The sequence below is a fragment of the Trachemys scripta genome, chromosome 14, assembly GCF_013100865.1.
Source record: "Trachemys scripta elegans isolate TJP31775 chromosome 14, CAS_Tse_1.0, whole genome shotgun sequence".
In the NCBI taxonomy this organism is placed as follows: Eukaryota; Metazoa; Chordata; order Testudines; family Emydidae; genus Trachemys; species Trachemys scripta.
Genome location: NC_048311.1, coordinates 31,359,158 through 31,378,474, shown reverse-complemented (window position 1 = coordinate 31,378,474; position 19,317 = coordinate 31,359,158). Strand labels below are relative to the sequence as shown.

General features: G+C 47.5%; 1 protein-coding gene across 4 annotated transcripts in view; it reads left to right on the top strand.

Moving 5' to 3' along the window:
• The window catches only part of SLC39A11 (solute carrier family 39 member 11), a 260,526-nt gene that overhangs the window by 129,437 nt on the left and 111,772 nt on the right, over window positions 1-19,317 (top strand). For all 4 annotated transcript variants that reach the window (XM_034789978.1, XM_034789976.1, XM_034789980.1 and 1 more), the window contains one exon: window positions 9,126-9,296. In XM_034789978.1, the coding sequence (XP_034645869.1) occupies window positions 9,126-9,296 (171 nt within the window). The remainder of the gene's footprint in view (window positions 1-9,125; window positions 9,297-19,317) is intronic.

Below are 19,317 nucleotides of genomic sequence, written 5' to 3'. Positions count from 1 at the left end.
CTCTGTCCTCTATTCAAGTCGATGGGAGTTTCGCCACAGCGTTGAGTGCAGCCCCGTTCTGCGTGGTGTGTCTGTAGTGCAATCGGGACGGAGGACTGCAGCATGGATAGACGTGCCCTTGATCTAGCTAGAGCAAAGTGAGCTCGAGTAGCATTAGCAATGAAGTCGTGGCAGCCCCCCGAGTATGTACCCAGCAGAGTCCTAGGTGGGTGGGGTTAGTTCGTGTTAGGTTTGATCAAAGCCAGGTTGGTCTGTGTGTGCTCTGCAGTCATGCTTCCCGACTGCTGTGTAGACACATCTTGTGTGTGTGTCCCTCTAGCTAGTGCACAAGGGCTCTTACAGGGACTGAACTTGTGCTCCCGCAGCTGATGTTTGGACGCACAGGAAGAAACATCGGAAGGGGAGTTGCAGCACATTTAGCAAAACGGGGTAGCCCCACACAGCAGATGGGAGGCCTTGGGCATAACAAGTGCCTGCTGATTGGCTGGCTAACATTTCCATTCCTTGAATACCGCTGATCAGGGGAGTCATTTTCTCCCCCATCTCTTAGAGAAGATTTCCCTCCTTTCCCGCATTGATTGGGTGCGTGCGGCAAGGAAGCCGACCTGAGGACGATCCCATAATGGTGATGCTGATGAGGGAGCTTGCTGAGAGAAAGCTGCCTTTGTGCTATGGGGCTATGAATTGATGCACTTTCTTTGATTGGGTCAAATAGCTCTAGGCAGAATATTGGGTAGCAGACGCATCTTGATTTTTGTCTGTCTGTCTGTCTCTCTCATCCTGGCCCTGTAACTGGGCTTCAGACAGGAGGACACAGGGTATCAAATAAAGCTCATCAAGGATTTTATCCTATTCCTTTATATTCTTTGCTTCCTAACTTTCTGCCAGAGGAGGAGGTGGGACGGTGTGATGAGGCGGTATTTGTTGTCAGACGTCACCGGTGTGGTGCTCTGCTCTATTCAGTGTTGATAAGTCGGCTGCGTGCGTGTGTTCCCTCTGTGTGCTGCCCTGGCTCTGTGCAGATCGCTGACACAGCTGACCCCGAGAGAACCCCCAAAGACTCCGATAAGGTACGAAGGCACCCGGCCAGGTTTATTGTCAAACGAAACACGGTAATAGTTTCCCACAGACTCCACAGGACATATTACGAATTTGTGCCCCCGACAATGGACCGGCTCAGTCAGTGGCAGGATTCTTCACTGCCCCCTAGGCCAGACAAAACAACTCCTCAGGGGTACAGGTACAAACAAGTTACACGTCACTCCTGACGTATAGAGGGGCAACCCCTTCACGTGTTAGGGTGCTGCCTCTCACCTTGTACATGTTGGTTAGAACAAAACAACTCTAGCCATCGTATTACCCTCCTGCCCTCAATTAGCCTCTAGGGCTCTATCTGCAAGCAATGATTAACCTTCTCCGTACCCCAGGAGATGACTACCATCGCTACTTTAGAGATGGGGGAAACTGAGGCAGAGATATTGGGCTCCCAGTCCTGTGTTCAGCCTCTTGGCTCATTGTACATTTTAATCAGTGTTCAAAGATCAGAAACGCTAAGGGAGAGTTAAGGGCAGGTTGCACCTTGAAGTTTAAATTAAAAAAAAAAGTATCCATGAACATTTAGTGATGCAATCCTCACGCTCTTCCTTTCTCTGTGTTCAGTAGCACCCATCAATACACAATATTAGATGAAATGATTATATAAGAGATGAAAGAGCAGGCAAGGTAACATTACGTTGGTTCAAGTTAGGGGTGTATGTGTGTGTTTTAGTGTCTTTTGATCTAGTTTAAAAAAAGTGGCAACAGTGATATTGGAGTCTGCATTTATCGTACACTCACATGCAGAAAGGAAAATCCATAAGGGTTGCTATAGATACACTTCATCGCATGCCCCAAGCAACACTAATGCTCTGTGTTGCAGTTACGCTTCATTTGTAGGCTTTGCATAATCTGATTCTGTTACTATAAAAGGAATCGCATAATAAGGTAAAACGGATGAAGGGTGAGGTTACAACGAAACCAGCCCTTCTAACCACGTAATTAGACTTTGGAAACCAGCTTGCTACCCAATCAGTGGCCCAACAGCTGTACAACCTGGACATCTGAGAAGGTTAAACTGCTTGAGAAACATGAGCATTGGTGGAAAGTTGAGCCCACTGTTTGCTTGATGAGCTTGCTAACACGTCTGGGTACCACGTAGGTGCTTTGAATCCAAATCCTTAGGCAACAGATTGTCTTTTGAATATTCGTAGAGGTGCTCTGCTCCCCAGACGATATTTGCATCTTTTATGTGCGATGGCGGAAATGTCTCACCTTGGCCAACGAGGAAAATCTGTGTGCTAGAAAAGGCCCAATGCAGCGGTTGGATGAGTTGTTGAATTGTAGGTGAGAGATCAGAGGGGAAGCAGTTGTATCAGACGAGGGTATTCTCTTGCTGAGCATCCAAGATCTCAAAGCACTTTCCTGGCATTAACGGGTGAATCCCCACAATATTTGCAGCACAGGGATGTTATGCCCGTTTTCCAACTTGACCGGTAGAGGGGAGAGAGCACGGCTGGGATTTTCAAAGACGTCTGAGAAAATTGGGCACCTACCCCCCCCCCCCCATTGAATTTCAGGAATTTCACTGTAGGTCAAACGGGTAAACCATCGCGCAAAATGTCTGAGCTCACAGGAGGACATTTGCGAAGGGAGAATACTGGAGGCACAAGCACAACTGAGATCTTCGAACCAGCCTATCTAGAAAAGGCGGGCGAAAGTCCAGAGCTTCAGCTAGTGTGCATCTGTGTAGCTCCACCGAGTGCAGCGAAACTGACTTACAATCAGCTGAGGAGCTGGCCCCCAAAATCTTCAAATTTTCAATAAAAAAAAAAAAAATTCTCTAGCGGCTAACCTAAAATCTCCTCTTCCTTCGGCTTTTGAGGCCACACGGCAGCAAATGAGGATTGCAAAATTGCATCTCAAACTCCATTTTCCCTTTCTTCTGCTCTTGCTGCTGCTATCAGATGCTTTTCCAGGCGTTTTATGACTACTTTTAAAGAAAACAAATTCTGCAAGGATGGAAATAACTTTGTCACTTGAATTTAAGTGCTGTTCTCCACAGCTCGGCTTCATGGGTTTTCTCTCACTACGTAGCATTTTTTTGACAGAGTAATTCCTACTCCCGTGCCTGCTTTGTCGTTTCAGGAATTTCCTCAGGTTTGTTTTTACATGGGGGCATTCATTACCCCTCCCCAGCTAGTTACAGCGAAGAGAGCTTTCCATAAACATCATCAATGTTGCTGTGTCTTCAGCTTGCCTTCTTGCTCTGAACCCTGATGTCGATAACCTAGAGGATGGATACAAACCCTGCAGAGTGATCGGCTAAAATGAGTTTTAGAAGAGGTGGAAGGGATCTTTCTTGAGAGAGGAAGGATGGTCCAGTGGTTAGAGTGTTGGCTTAGTACCTGGGAAACCGAGGTTCAATTCTTTGCTCTGTGTGACATTGGGCAAGTCACTTGGCCTCCTTGTGCCCCAGTTCTCCACCTGTACAATGGGGTGAATCGCCCAATGCTGCCTCAGAGGATAAATACATAAAGATAACGATGTGCTCAGATACTGCATTCATTGGGGCGGTAGAAGTATCAAAGACAGATTTCTGAGCACCAATTCTTACCTTGTCTTTTCATGGGATTTTTTTCACTGTTGTATTTGCACCAACGTGTTTGCCCCAGTGTAAACTCCAGGGTATCCTGGGTTTAAGCTACGCCAGTGCAATTGCCCCGTTCACACCAGTGCAACAGATCTACAGTAGGCATTGGTATGGCTGTAGCTACACTGATACACAAATCTCTAGGGTAGACAAGCCCTTAGCATTATGGGTGTGTTAGTGGCTCCATTTCCTTTCCTGCTAGGTGTACCACCTGATGGCTGGGTTCTGCCCAATACAATATTCATTTTGTCTGAGGTTTTCAACTTCTTCCTCTCCATGTAGTTCTCCCCATTTTTTGCTCCCCACATCCAGCAATCCCAATATTTTTCATCACATCTTTCCAGGCTGCATCTTCGTTGGGTTGAGTATAATCCAGTGCCTCTCTGGGGGTGTTTTTATGGGAGCAGATAGCCTCCCCATTCTGCTTCTCACCGTCTGCCTGTTGCTTACCTCCCCGCTAGTCTCCTTGCTGTCCGTCTAGTGTCCCCCACCCCCGTGTCTGCCCGACCGCTGCTCTCCTCCTCGCCATCCACCCGCCTCCTCACCCCATCCCACCTGCCCGCCTGCCGCCCGACTTGCCGTTCGCCTCCTCACCCACCTCCTGCCTCACTTCCCTGCCCGCTTCCTCACCTGAATATTGGGACAAATGGCGTCCCCATTGTACATCAGTCGGGACGTGGGACAAAGGGCTAAAGAGCGGGACAGTCCCGATTTTATCGAAATGCGGAAGCTCAGAGACTGGTTTATTTTAGGAAGCTGGGCACACGCTCTCTTAAAAGCCAAAGTTGAGCTCCCTCCTCTCTCTGCAGAGTGTGTGCATCGGCTCTTGTGCAGCTCAGTCTTAAATATAAAGAGAGAACGTCAAAGACCCCCTAAAGAGCTAAATGCTCACCAGCGAGAAAAGAGTCTGCACCACTTCTCTGAACATCAGCTGCAGCCCAGGAGAGCACGATCCAGTACATCTTCATCTTCAGCTACAGGGCTTGATCGTCCCACTGGTCCTTCATATGCCCAAACTCCCTGGTATTCCCTTCTCGGGCACACTGTCCACCCCATTAGCACCTGTTAAACTGCAGCCCCAGAAAGCTTCAGCCCACTCCCCATATACGTGGCGCTCTTTCTGCCATCTGCTCTGAAGGGCTGTTTGTCCCCTGTGCCCCGGCGATGGCCCATGGTGTTGAACATCTCGAGTGGTGGTAGAAGGCAGGAGGCCAAAGAGGGGCACTACCCGAAAAGGATAAACCTGATGCACAGTGGTGCATAAGGAAGGAAGAATTCAATGAAAACGAGAGGGGACGTTTGGGCTGAAAATTTTCCTGGCAGATCTGTTGGGCTGTGGAATGGTCTCCCCTGGGAGACAGAGAGCCCCAGAGCTTGGAAATTTTGGAATTCGGCTGGGCAAAGTACAGGAAAATATCCTGTGGGACACACGGCTGTCATGGCTGGGGGATAGAGAATACTGAACCATTCCCATTCTGCAATTAAGTGATGCACTTGCAGGCATTACAGGTCTGGGTGAAGGCTCCGAAGATTCCATTCGCGTTTGGAGTCTTCAACCACATTCATAGTTTATTGTAACGCCTGCTGATTATTTAGCTGGTCAGAAGAAGGGGCAGAATGGGCCCTCCCTCTCAGACCTATATGAGGTTTGTGGTCATCTATGCCACCTTTCCAGTTCTATGCAGTCCCAGATTTTGAATATTTGAGTAGAATGCTCCATTGCCCAAGGACTAAGATATTGAAAAACACAAGCAAGGGCTACCCGGTTAAAAGCAAATAAACAAACTAAGCCCAGGCACTGGCTGTACATCAAAAAAGCCACTCAAGGGTTTTTAATCCCCGCTATCAGGCCTGCATCACTCACTGGCTTTCCTTTCCCACTGACAAATAATGTTCTGTTTATCCTTGGGGACTGGAATGAAATCCTGCAAGCAAATGTGTTCGCACAGACTGTCGGTTTGGCTCGAGTTTTGGGCTGACCGGGTGTCTGGTCCTGTGTATTATTTGCTAGTGTTGTGGACAGCCAGCGTGGCTGCAGATGTGGCTTTAAAAGAGAAGCGCAGATATCTGTGAGCAGACTGCTTTGCTGAGCTGGGTAACATCAATCAGATACACCCCAGGAGCGTGGTACTTTGTAGTGGTTGCCATGCTGACATCCAGGAAGAATTGGCTGGTCACATGGCGTCTGATTTCTTTGTTTCCAGCTTTCCTGTCGTTTTTCCGATTACTAAAATGTGCTGATTCTTTGGTGTTGAAAATGTAATCCCGACAGTGTTTTTTTTGTTGAGCATCTCCTCAAAATGCTTTTAAGTGCTTTTCCTTTTTTTTTTTTCTATTCTAGATGGCATGAGGTGAATTATAAAATGACAACACACACACACCTCCTTTTCTCTGGTGACCGTGTGGGTCAATTTGCATGAGCACTTTGATGCAAAGATTCTTAATTGGCACTGAAAATGCATGCTTTGCAATGTGCAACGCGATAGTTGAGCATTATCCTGCCTAGAAATGGCATGGGAAGCAGTTGACATTCAATCAAAACAATTCCAGATGACTTCTTGCACTTGTTTGTTTGCCATTAAAATTCTGAGGTGGGGGGGGAGTCGGGGGAGGGGGAGAGTTAAGTGCATCTAAAATGTCAAATCTTTTTTAGTGCAAAGCAGCAGCTGTTGCCTGTGTGAGGTGCAGGAATTTCTGCCCATGTAATTTCTTGGCTTCTTCTCGCCTTTTCAAACTAAAGATGAACAGGGAGAGAAACACTCTGAGTGGTCTTGATTATAGTGCAGGCCATTGCTCGTTCTGTCCTTTCACAGCCCCGATGCTTGGATTTTACTGACGTGCCTTTAAAAATGCTGGCCAAAAGAGAGCAGGATGCCAGTTAATGTCCTGCTGGAAGCCTGGGTTGGGGAGAGTCTTGGAGTCTCGGCTTAGCAGGAAACATGCTAGCAGATGAAAATGAGGCAAGTCTTTTGAAGGTGCCCGGGAGCAGCCACTGACTATAGGTAATGACATGGTCCAAACCTGGGAATAGGGCGACCAGACAGCAAGGGGGAAAAACTGGGACGGGGGTGAGGGGGTAATAGGCTTCTATATAAGAAAAATCCTCAAATATCGGGACTGTCCCTATAAAATCCGGACATCTGGTCGCCCTACCTGGGAATGAAAACATAACTGAATATAATGGTGCCTTCCTTCAGCAACAGATGGAAAAGAGACGACTGAGAGGGGACGTAACAGTTTTCAAGTACATGAAAGGTTGTTACAAGGAGGAGGGAGAGGAATTGTTCTTCTTAATCCTGGAGGATAGGACAAGAAGCAATGGGCTTCAATTGCCGCAAGGGAGGTTTAGGTTGCATATTAGGGAAAACTTCCTAACTGTCAGAGTGGTTAAGCACTGGAATAAATTGCCCAGGGAGGTGGTGGAATCTCCATCATTGGAGATTTTTAAGAGCAGGTTGGACAAACACCTGTCAGGCATGGTCTAGGTCAGTGGTTCACAATGCGGTGCCCACGGGCACCATGGCGCCCGCTGGGGCATCTATGTGCGCCTGTGTACTGGCTGGTGGACAAGCATCCGCCGAAATGCTGCCAACAAGCAGCGTCATCCAGAGGCGTCAGTGGCATTTCGGCGGCGACGCCTATTGACATTGCCACTTCTCGGTGGCATTTTGGCGGATGCTCATCTGCTGGCCACGGTCTGCAGTGGCTCGTCGTCTGGCGCCCACCAGACGAAAAAGGTTGGGAGCCACTGGTCTAGATAATACTTAGTCCTGCCATGAGTGCAGGGGACTGGACTAGATGACCTCTCAAGGTCTCTTCCAGTTCTATGATTCTCAGGAGGCAGGTCTTGTGCGTGGGGGATGGAAATGGGCTGGTTCTTTTTCAGACCCTGTGTGACTGGGGTCCTGGGGAGCCATGTTGAGATTGCTCAGTCAGAGCAAACTGCCAAGAATGGGGCAGACAGTCCCCAAAACTGATGTTATTTCAATACGTAGATTCATCAAGCTAGACTCAAAACAACTTCTATAATACTGTACTGGTTACCCAGAAGCCAAAACACAGTTCCTTTAAAGCAACTCAGTCTTGGGCTTCCCACCCAGACAGCCAAGTCAAATAGGATGAGGATTCCTGAAAATATTGTTCATCATAGAAAAAGGTCTACCAATCCCAAAGGATCGGACACATTCCCCACCAAGTTAATGAATATGTTAGATCTTACCCAAATACATGCTTACAGCCAGTCCTTAGTATCTAATATCTAAAGGTTTATTTATAAAAAGAAAGACAGAGATGAGAGTTAAAATTGGTTAAAGGAATTAAATACATACAATAATTGCAAAGTTCTTGGGTCAGGCTTAAAGCTGTGATGGCATAAACTGCTAACTGATTAAGTCTCTGGTTGCTCCCAAATAATTGGAAGGTCCTCAGTCCCTTGGTTAGAATGCTCCCATTAGTATAAGAACATAGTCTAGAGATCAGAGCAGGAAAGAGGACAAATGGAGATGTTCCCAGGGCCTTTTATAGCTTCTGTCATGTGGAGGGGAACTTCATTATCCCAAACAAAGCCCTCAGAGTCAGCATAGTTTGGGGGGAAAGCACAGGCACACAAGTTGGAGTTTAGCATCACATGGTCTACTCACATGCCCTTGCATGCTTCAATGAGTCATAGCAGGGACCATAGCTAGAACCTCCTCAGGAAGGTCCATCAGGTGTGGATAGGCTTCTTCCATGGTTCATTGTGAGTTGTGTTTATAACTTGAATAGTCCCTTCACAGTGTGCTGGCAAAAAACCTTGTGGGTGTTACCCCAGGAGCAAACACCTTTGAAATACAGGTACATAGTCAATATTCATAACTTCAGATGCAAAAATGATGCATGCATACAAATAGGATAATCATATTCAGCAAATTATAACTTTTCCATTGACACCTTACATGACCTACTTTGTACAAGATTTGTTGCAATTATGTAACAGTGGTAGCAACAATGATTTACATGGGCCTATTTTAATCTTATAATGTCACACTCTGTAATTCCCACCCTTTCCTGTACCTGTAGCACAGGAAGGTCCCCACATCACTGCCACCCTGCCCCTTGTTTGAAGGTGACTGGACATTGCTGCCTTATAGGCCTATCAGTTTTAACCACCACATTGTCTAGACCTGCTCAGAGCAGGTCTAGACGGCATGGTGGCTTTAATGCAGGCTTGTCTACACTAGCACTGTCTGCACTAGCACTTGTCAACCTTACAGCTGCAGTGGAACCATAAATAATGTGAACCAAAATGGAACGCTGAGGGAGGCTTGACCTTCTCCATGCTGCGGTTTGAGCAGCATCTTTCCTGCTGGTTTTTTGGTTGTGGGTGGGGCAAATGGTTCCCAGCATGAGCCTGCCCCCTTTTGAACTGATCTCGAGTCAATTTCTCTTTCCCCCTCAGACAGAGGTGAAAACGGGGAGCCCTATCAGAGACGGAAGGGCGCGGGAGCCAGCCAGTCAGAAGTCCCATCTGCATCTCAGACTTCTGGAGACAGCGCGTTGGCCCCAGGAAGTAGCAGTTGGCGGCGAATTATGCTGCTCATTCTAGCTGTTACGATACATAACATTCCAGGTAAGCACCGTGTCTGCTTTCAGTTGCAGGGTGGGTGTAGCCGTGTTTGTCGCCGGCAGCGATAGAGATGAAGCGATATCTTTTATTGGACCGGCTTCTGTTGGTGCAAAGAACAAGCTGTCAAACTTCACCGAGCTCTTCTTCCGCTCTGGAGAAGGTAACCAGAGTGTCTATCAGACCTTCTGTGTGACCCTCTTGTGCTTAACAATCTGTCCGACCTTTTCTTTAGCTTAGACACCCTGGTTACCTTCTCCAGACCTAAGGAAGGGCTCTGTGGAGCTCAAAAGCTTGTCCCTTCCATCAGCAGATGTTGGTGCAATAAAAGATACTAGCTCATCCACCATGTCACTTGCAGTGGCCTGTTCCTGAAGATGTCGTTCCCTCGGTTGGATGAGAGGGATAGCCTTCTTGCCACCGTATCAAGGATTTTGGAATGGCCATTTTGTTTTTATTGCTGTTTCACGATTGCAGACGCTGCCCATTGCAGTAGCATCTGGGCACCTTTTTGCTTAAATCTGCTACAGCTGGTCTTGCTTGTCTGTGTTCATGTTATTCAGTCCTGTAAAGGCTGAATCATCAATATACATTAGCGGGTGGCAGTTTCAGGAGAATGGCTCCTGATTCTGCACGGTGTTCTAAATTCCCTTGGTCTCCCCCTACTGCCAGCCCCAAGTGTTTAAAAATCATGTCAGACCCCCCTCCATCCCCCCCAAATCACGAGAGTTAAAAATCATGAGCTCTTAAAAATGACTGTTAGGCTTTTTATTTGTCTGCTGGTCTTTGCGCTGATAGGGATTTGCTCTGCAACCATGAGGGACAGAAACATTTTTTCTTTTTGGTTAATTAAAAGAAAGCTGAGATTCTCACAATCACATGAATCCAGGAGCTGGGGCTTTAAGAAAAATGATACCACAGGACTGGCATTAAAATTGTGAGCATTGACAACACTTAGTTGCTTTGTAATTCTTTCTTACGCTGGGGGTAAGACAGGATAACTCTTTCAGGCTGCTTTCCTTGTATGCTCTTTTCCCCCCTCCCCTTTCTATCTCTTTTCCTTGTTAGAAGAGCCCTTATTTCATTTAGATGTGTAACCTGTGTTATGGAGGGATAGAAGGAAACTGATCTGCATAGCTTTGATCTTGGGGAGACTGAAATGCTGGATTCTCTGTGCTCGCTTGAGAAAGCAGGATTCCAAAACACGGTGACTGTATCGCTCCGTGGCAGGGAAGCTGCTACCGCATACTAAATGAAAGGTGCTCAAACAAAACAGACACTCTTCCCATCAGAACAGAGACTCTAGAAATTTCCGTGTTCTGTTGCGTGTGCTTTCTGATTTTAGGGGTGGCTTCTCGCTGCTGTGACAGAACTGTAATTTTAAATTTCATTGTTGGATGCTTCTCTGTTGTGTTGACTCGTGAAAAAGCTCAGAATTACGTGGCTTTGATCACAGCTCCTGTACCCACTTCAAGGACAGTCAGGAGCCAAATGGCAAAAAAATTATAGAAACATGAAGCTGGAGATAGTAGCCGTGGGTTGGGAGTGTGTGGGGGTGTGTATGGGTGCTTTCTGCTCATGCATTTCAAAAAGTGCATTCTTTCCATCCTTCTGTTGCTTGCTTGTCTCTTTGAAATCAATTGCTTCATTTCAGCTTGTAATCATTTTTCACTGTCCTTCATTGCTCCATCTACTGTTTCTGGGTGGAGGCATTCACTTAACTAGGTTTCCTTCATCCCAAAGAGGGTGAACGATAATATCTCCACTTCACTTTTCGTTGGATGATCTCAAAGTGCTTTGCTAACACTAATTCATTGTGCATCCCAGCCTTGTCTGTACTAGCAATTGTCAACTACGCTATAGCTGCATCAGTGCTTAGCTGCAAGTGTAGGAAAAATTCTGGGGTTTTTACCATGCGCCTGTGAAAACCTGCTCTAGATTAATTGAAACTGCTCGAAAGCTTATACAAGTTTGTATCGCTGAGTGGCCAGTGGGCAAGTAGAAGATTGACTGCAAATAAAATGTCATTTAATGCAGCATTGGGGTTGATGCTTTAAACTCGCCAAAGCCAAGAATCTCGGAGTTAAAATTCTCCCAGGTGCCATAAATGTAACCGGTGTGTGCTAGATCTCATTGGTTAGCACTGGCTATAGTGACATACTGCACAGAGTGTTTATTTTACAGTGTGAGCAAACTAGAGGGTGGATGAAAGCTAGTAGTAAATTCAGCATGCTGAGTCTTTCGGTCTGGAATAGGAATACAGGAATTGCCTGAGTGGGTCAGAGGAATAATTCATCTAGCCCAGTGGGCTGTCAGCTGTTTTAGATGAAGATGTAAGAAACTCAGCAGTAGGCAGTTATTACGCCCGAGGGCACTCTGCGCCAAGAAAATTTAAAATTCTGCGCACAATATTTTAAAATTCTGCAGGTGTGGGTTGAAAGGGTTCTCTGTGGGGCAGTCTGGGTGTGGGCAGCTCAGTGTGGGATCTGGGGGCAGGGGGGATCTGGAGGCACAGGTGCTTGTTGGGGGTTCTGGGTGCAACGGTAATGGGACTCTGCAGGGGGGTCCAGGTGAAGGTGGTTGGGGCTCAGTGAAGGGGTGTGTCTCTGGGTGTGGGGGGATAGAGCTCAGCAGAGGGGTCTGGGGTGGGGAGCTCAGTGGGTGGGGGTCCAGATGCTGGAGGAGTGGGGATCTGTGGGGTGGGGATCTAGGTGCAGCTGGTTGGGGCTCGGTGAGGTGGGGATCCGGGTGCGGATGGCTCGTCAGGGTGGTCCAGGTGCAGGGAGAGTGGGGCTCATCGGGGGGTTCTGAGTGCGGGGGATGAGGCTCGGTGGGGGGGACTGGGTATGAGGGGGTCTGGATGCACAGGGGTTGGGCGGATGGGGGAACAGCTCCCTGTACAGGGATCCCTCCCCCTGCAGCTGAGGAGCGATGGGTGCAGAAAGCTGGGAGCGGGGAGAGTTTGCAGTGATTCTTGCAGCCAGGGGAGAAATCTGGGGGGGTGGGTCTCATCTGGCCCCAGATGCCGTGCAGGGGATGAAGAAGTCCCGTCCTGCCCAGCCGGGACTAGCTGCTGAGCCCGGCACAGGGTAGGAGCCATCAGCTGGGTGTTCCCCAGTCCCACCTCCTGCCCCACAGTGATTTACCTCTCTGCCAGCTGCCCTAGGCAACTGAAGCATACTGCTGGGGAGGATTGCATGCCCGCTCTTGTGGATTCCCTGTCAAAAAGTCATTTTTCTGTGGGAAAGCAAGGAAATCTGCAGGGGACATAAATTCTGCGCATGTGAAATGGCGCAGAATTTCCCCAGGAGTAAGTTACTGGAATGTCTCCTACCATTCCTCAATAGTAAGAGATTGGCTTATGCCCTTAGGCCTTGTGACTCGATATCTCAATGGATTGATGCCCATTTTCCATTCAAAAACTCTTGGTTTGGGGTTTTTTAATACGCTGATAATTCCAGAAACTCTAATTACCCAATTAACTCTCCAGTCTTTTTTTTTTTTTTGTTAAAATCTTCGCCTAAATGATCCTTTGTGGCAAGGAGTCCCACAGGCCAGTTCTGAATTGTGTGAAAACATGTTTCCTTTCTTCATCTGTTATGAATTTGCTGCATCTTGCTGTCTCTGATGTATCCTCTTTATAGGAGTCATTACTTCGCATACCTTTATCATGTCCCATCTGATTCACCTCTTTTTCTAAGGTAATTGGCCCTGTTCATTCATAGCCTTGCTTTAGTCAACGATAACCCTATGGCTGATGAAAATGTTGTTGGTGGGACTCCGTGACTGCAAGCATTGGAGACATGATGCAAAGGGCCTCGAGGAGGGAAGCTGAACTGGTGGGGTCATTGGGATTAGGGAGAGGGGTGATGATAGGCTACCTTGCCCATCACCATAGTATGTGACCCATCTTTGTCTCCTCCTGGAACAGGGATTTCCCCAGGATGCCAACCTGCTGTCGTGGCATTTAAAAGATCCATGATGTGTGCAGCAGATGAATAGGGAGTACACAACAGTGTGGTGTAAAAGTTTCACTGACATGAGTTTGAGATGGTTGTTGTAAAAATTAATATGGTGAGATTTGCTTTAATATCATGAGATGCAAAAAACTATAAAGATGAGGTTCTTTTAGTTGCACTCTTCTGTTGGGGTGTTTGGGGTTCACATTTTCAAGCTCTTCTCTTTAACTATGTGAACTAGAAACACTTTTTAAATGCAAGCTGGGATTCTTAGTTAATAAGAGTGATTTCAGCTGTGGGTGGCTTTAGGAAAAATGCCAAGTACTGTGAGACTTGTGATAAACTCATGAGAGTTGGCCACATGAATTTTCAGAAGCGCTGACATCATCCTTTGCATTCAGGGAGAGTTTTACCATTGAATTCAGCGGGAGCAGAGTTAGGCCAATTCTGAACGCTTGACTCTCCACCAGAAAACTCCACTTGATTGAGTCAGCGTGACTTGTGTCTGCAAGATGAGTTGTGTGTAACTTTCTCTGTATGCAAATCCTGCTTGGTCTCCCAAATTAGGAAAATCTGCTCGTGATTCCTTGCGTGGCTTTTCTCTGTCTTTCTCAGGAATTTTGTAGTTTGTGATTTAAAAAAAAAAATCCATTTTCACCTTCTGATGTTTTTAATTCAGCTTCTTCCAATCTGGCACATCCCATACATTATAAACCCAGTTGCTGAGTTGTAACAACTTGGAATCTGTGCTTACAACTCTAAAACTACAGCACAGGAGAACAATTTGTCTTAATTATTAGAATTCTCTAATGAACTACAGACAGTGCTTTCAGAGATCTAAAATAAAATCCGTGGCCTTTAATTGAATAGGAATTTGTAAAAAAAATGTTTTTTAAATAGATAAAACATTTGCTTTGTGTTGGAGATGAAACTGATTTTAATCCCTTTCAATTCAAGCAGGTGAGCAGCAGATCTCCAATGTGGACTCTTTCACCATCTGGGAGAGCCAGGGGACATAAGTTGACATATTCTTCCAAATCAGACTTTTGTTAAGATGTATTATTTGGATTGTGGTACTGTGCCTAGGAGCTGCAGTGCTAGACTTGATTGTGGTAGGTGCTGTGCAAACACAGAACCGAAAGATTGTCCCTGCCCCAAACTAAGTGCAAGCTTCTACCAAACTTGCGCTCACTAGGAATATTGACATTTTAAAAAAGAGAAACACTGGTAATGGTTAGTTTAAAGCAAAGACGTCTCCATTTGCGTTTGCAAACCCCTCCCCTCCAAAAGGGAAACTGCCTGTCGTTGTTCTGTGTCTGTACAGCACCTAGAACAGTGGAGACCGGGACTAGGAATGGGGCTCCTAAGCATTACTGCAAAACAAATACTAATCAACAGTGGCACTAATTGCAGTGTGGAGTGCTCATGAACAGCATGACGATAGGGCGGTAGCTGCTTTAAAGGTGACCACAGTTTTAAATAGAAACCAAAAGAAAAAGGTCACTCGCGTTTGAGTGGAAAACAGCGTAATTGGTTTTTATCCCTCAGCCGAAGCTGTCGGGAAGCGCAGGAGTGAATAGGGTGCCTGCATGCATTTGTCTCTTGCTGTCCTGCGCGGCGTCTGCTAAGGAGCTGTGGACTGTCACTGAAGAAACAAACCTTTGTAAAGGAACGAACAAAGTGTCACCCAAAGCAATAGGTTAATGACCATAATCTCTCCGTGGCTTGGAAGAGGCTGTTGTAACCTTTTTTTGTTCTGACACAGCACAAAGTCCCCCTTGGGCGATTATTGAGCCTCAGAAATGATCTCTTACTTCTTAAAGGTCACAGCATTAAAGTTTAACATTTAGAGTGGTGTGGGAGAGCAGCGCCCTGTGAATGCATCTGTTACCGCTCAGCAAGTGAGTTGTGTTCATCTCCTGCTGCAAGGCTCCGGGGGTAACAAATAAGGTCTTTTCCTGAGGCCGTCAAGTGCATGCAAGGCAGGGATACAGACAGCCCAAGTTTTGATGCAGCCCCTGCAGATTTCACTAACTTCCAGTGGACAGGCTGGCAAAGCGTGTGAGATGGAAACGGCCTTGTTGATGAGGCTGAAGTTGAATAGGTTTCAGTATCGATGAGTGGGGCAATGTTTATAGTGAGCTCCGTCCTTAGAAGAGTGGGGGCTCGCTTTCTTTTCCGGTTGACCTGTGTGTCTCCATTAGCACTGCATAGGCAGGCCAGCCTGTTACGCAGGTGAGGTGAATGAGTGTAACAGCCGTCTTGTGCTGTCCACTGAAATTGAAGCCCCCTACAAGCGTTGTTATTTCCATTTCACAGTTTGGACAACTGAGGCATTGAAAGGCGAGGTGACTTGCCCGGAGTCTCAGTTAGCGTTGGTGGTGGGAATAGAAGCTAGGTCTCCTGACTCCTAGTCCAAAGCCCTGGCCACTGGACCATGCCTCCTGGGCAGCTTCCCAGCGCGCCCTGTCTAAGGAAGTGATGCTATAGCACAGGGAGCCTCGAAGGTTGGTAACTCGCAGTCCAGTTGCAAACCCCTCTGACGATGGGGTTTGTACTTATCCATCCTTCTGTTTCCAAAAGGGCATCCCTGTTTTATTTCGTGGCTGTGTTACTCTTTGGGACCTCAACATTTATTATGGAGCTGCCACGACACCTCCTCTGCACTGTTGCCAGAGATTGCGAGGGCTGTGTAGAGACCAAAGGTGTCAGCCACAGGTGAGCGAGTAGGAAGAGGGGCAGTCTTCCTCAAGGTGAAGACAAGGCCTCGAGAAGGGAAGCTGAACTGGTGGGGTCATTGGGATTAGGGAGAAGGGTGATAGTGCCCATCACCATAGTATTTGACCCATCTTTGTCTCGTCCTGGAACAGGGATTTCCCCAGGATGCCAACCTGCTGCCGTGGCATTTAAAAGGCAACTTAAAGAACTAAAAATCAGGTGTCACTGAAGTTCTTTTTGTTTTCCTTGCAAAGCATTGTACTCCCCTGGCATTGCTCGTCGCTCAGCAGTGCCTCGTGTCACGTCTCCGGCAGGTTAAATTTGATGAGGCCTCTTTCCACCGCGCGGGGTTTGTAAACACTGTAATGTTCTCCCTTAATTATAACCCTATAAGTGGAAAGCCTGACATAATTAGCTCACACTCCTGCAGCGCGGGGCCGCTTTGCTGAGTGTAGCGTATTACAGGGAGCGCCCTGGTGCAGAAGCTCGCATGGTGGGTTGTTGGATTGAGCTGCTGGGTTTTTGTTTGGTTTCGTTGCAAACTGGAGAAGTTGAGGCTGGGGTGAGCGTGCACGGAGTGGATCCTGGGTAGAACTGCATGCAGTAGCCTCCTACTGCCACCCGTTACCACAATCTGGTTCATGAAATTGTGCCAGGCCATCTTTGTCAGTGTGAACGTAGTTAAATCCCATTTGTTTGGTGGTAGCAGACTTATGTGTTAGTGTCAATTGATGCTGCTGCTGCTTATGTCGAGCCCGTCATCAGAGGATCTCAGAGCACCTTGCCGAGGTTTCTTACCTCCTCTGCTAGGTGAATATTCCCCTCATTTATCTGAGACGCACAGAGTGTTGGAAGAGCGGAGCCGGGGACCCCGGAGTCCTGACTTCCAGGGCGTGACTCGTCTCTGCATTGCACATTGGGTACTGATTTATACCTGTGCTAAGTGGATGTAAAAGAGCTCCCAGCAGGGAAAGTGGAGAATTTGGGTTTGATGCCAGATTTACATCCACACTGCAGTCGCTCTGCATGGGTATACAGGCTACTGAAGGGGCAAAGCAGGGGAGACTCAGTCGTCCCCCCGCCCAGGGTCTTGCATTCACTGCTACAGCGCACTTGCTTCTCTTCAATTATGGCTTAATTTTCTCATTCAATCTGTCTTGGGTTTTATGGAGAATGTTGCCTTGGAAAATCCACAGCCTTGTTTCCCTGCTTCCTCCCTGGTTGTCCGTGTAGTGGCTGCAAGGATAGCTACCTGGTCAATGATTTGTAAAGCAAAAACTTTCCAGAACTGCCGAGGGCAACTGGTGGGGGGTGAGGTGGAAGGGGGAATGCTGGAAGCAGTAAATATGGTGCTAAACTAACGGAACGGCAAGTGGATTGCATTGCTGGAATGGGTGGCACGACATTCCTGTAGCTCACTGAAAACATGCTGTGTAGCATCTTCAGGACACCTGCCTGACGGCTAAGAGCGATGCTGTGTGCTGTAGGGCAAGGGCATAGGGTCAGGGCACCTGTTCGGTCTGACGGTGTGGTCTAGCGGATAGGGCCCTGGACTCTGGAGACTTGGGTTCTAGTCTGAGCTCTGCCACTGTGTCACTTCATCTCTGCGTCTCCGTTTCCCTCCTCTGCCCTGTCTATTTACAATCTGTGTGTGTGTACAGTGCCTAGCGCAGCGAGGCCCCGATTTTAGAGCCTGGAGGTGCTACCATTGGACATACACTAAGATTCAGCTACCAGCGTGCAACTATCCTTGTAAGGGAGTCTAGGCTGATGTGACCTGCACACTCAGCCATAAAAGAGGAGGGTAGGAGGGAAAGCTGCTAAGAGGAGGATATTAGGAGGTTTAAGGTAATGAAACCTCTCGCTCCCAGCTCCTGTCTGGGGTTTACGCTAACCCTTTGCAACCACTTACCGATGTGTAACTTCCCCCGCTTTACACATCGCCCCTAAATTCTGCCCAGTCCCTCCAGCTGGTGGGTTAATGTCCATGTCATTGCAGATGCTGGTTCTGCAAAGCCGCTGCTTTTCATTAGCTTCGTGCCAGAAATGCCTGCCTAGTATGAAAGGCGACACCTCAGGCCAGCACTCCTGACAGGCAGCCTGCCGATGGTTTGGTTCAGGTGACTAACCAAAGCTTAGCCAGCATGCTGGGATCTCCCCCTCGCTCCTACCCACCCATCTCTCTCCGATCGCTCCCCCCACATCCCCACTTGCAACCCACATCCTCCACCAGCTTCTCCCTCCTCCCTGCAAAGAAGGGTTGTGTGCTGCCTGAGGCCGTGTGAGTGTCTGCCTCTTACCAGAGTCACTTGCTTTAATTGTTTTTGTTAGGCTCAGTGCTTAAACACACCCCTGAATTGAAAAAAGAACAGGAGGACTTGTGGCACCTTAGAGACTAACACATTTATTTGAGCATAAGCTTTCGTGGGCTACACCCCACTTCTTCGGATGCAATCCTTGAATCGAAGGATCTCGGAGCATTCAGCGACTATGCAGTAATGAGGCTGTGGCACTTGCCCTCCCAAGGAGGTAAGCAAGTGTTGGAATCCCCATTTTGCAGCTGGGGTAATCAAGCCATTCACTGCATTGCAGGTTCCTGGGGGCAGGGACTGTCTGGTGTGGAACCGAATGCATTGTTAGTGCTTACGTGAGCAATTTGCCAAAGTTCACCCAGCTGGGGCATTGACGGAGCTGGGAATAGAACCCACGACTCCTGATTCACAAGCTTGTGTTCTAGGTACCAGGCCGCGCTCCTTCCCGTGAATCCCCCAAGGGATGATGAGTTTGTGTTTACTTTGACCCCCTTTAAGAGGAGAGTGCCTTTAAGTTTTGGCAAAGAGACTGTCTTTCATTTCAGGCAAATCTGCGAGAGGCTGACTAAAGTGTGGGAAAGATAATGGAGTAGAGAAACCTGCTTCTTGAGTTTGTTGTGTGTTGACTGACTTCAGCGGGCTAGGCGACGGTTTGTTGTTTTGTTCCTGAGCTGGAACAGGCAACATAAAGAATAAATTGGTCAGGACAGGAAATGCCAAACAGCGGAGTAGTTCCTGCTAATTAATATTCATATATGCCAAGTTCAGTGGAACATTAATTATGTATTTAATCAGACCTTGTTTATTCTGGTTCATCTTTGTACCTTAGGTGCTTGTTATGATGAGGAATTGAAAATAATTAAAGTGTTACTGGTGTGCGGGGGAAAAAAAACAATGAGGTGTAAATTTAAAGTCTAAATGCTGCTCCCTTCCCTTTGATCTGCTTAAAGAGAGGGAGGGAAATGACACACCGGGGAATTTTGGGGCACTTTCTTCCAGTGTCATTCCCTCCAGATTCTCAAAGTCTAAGTCTTCTGC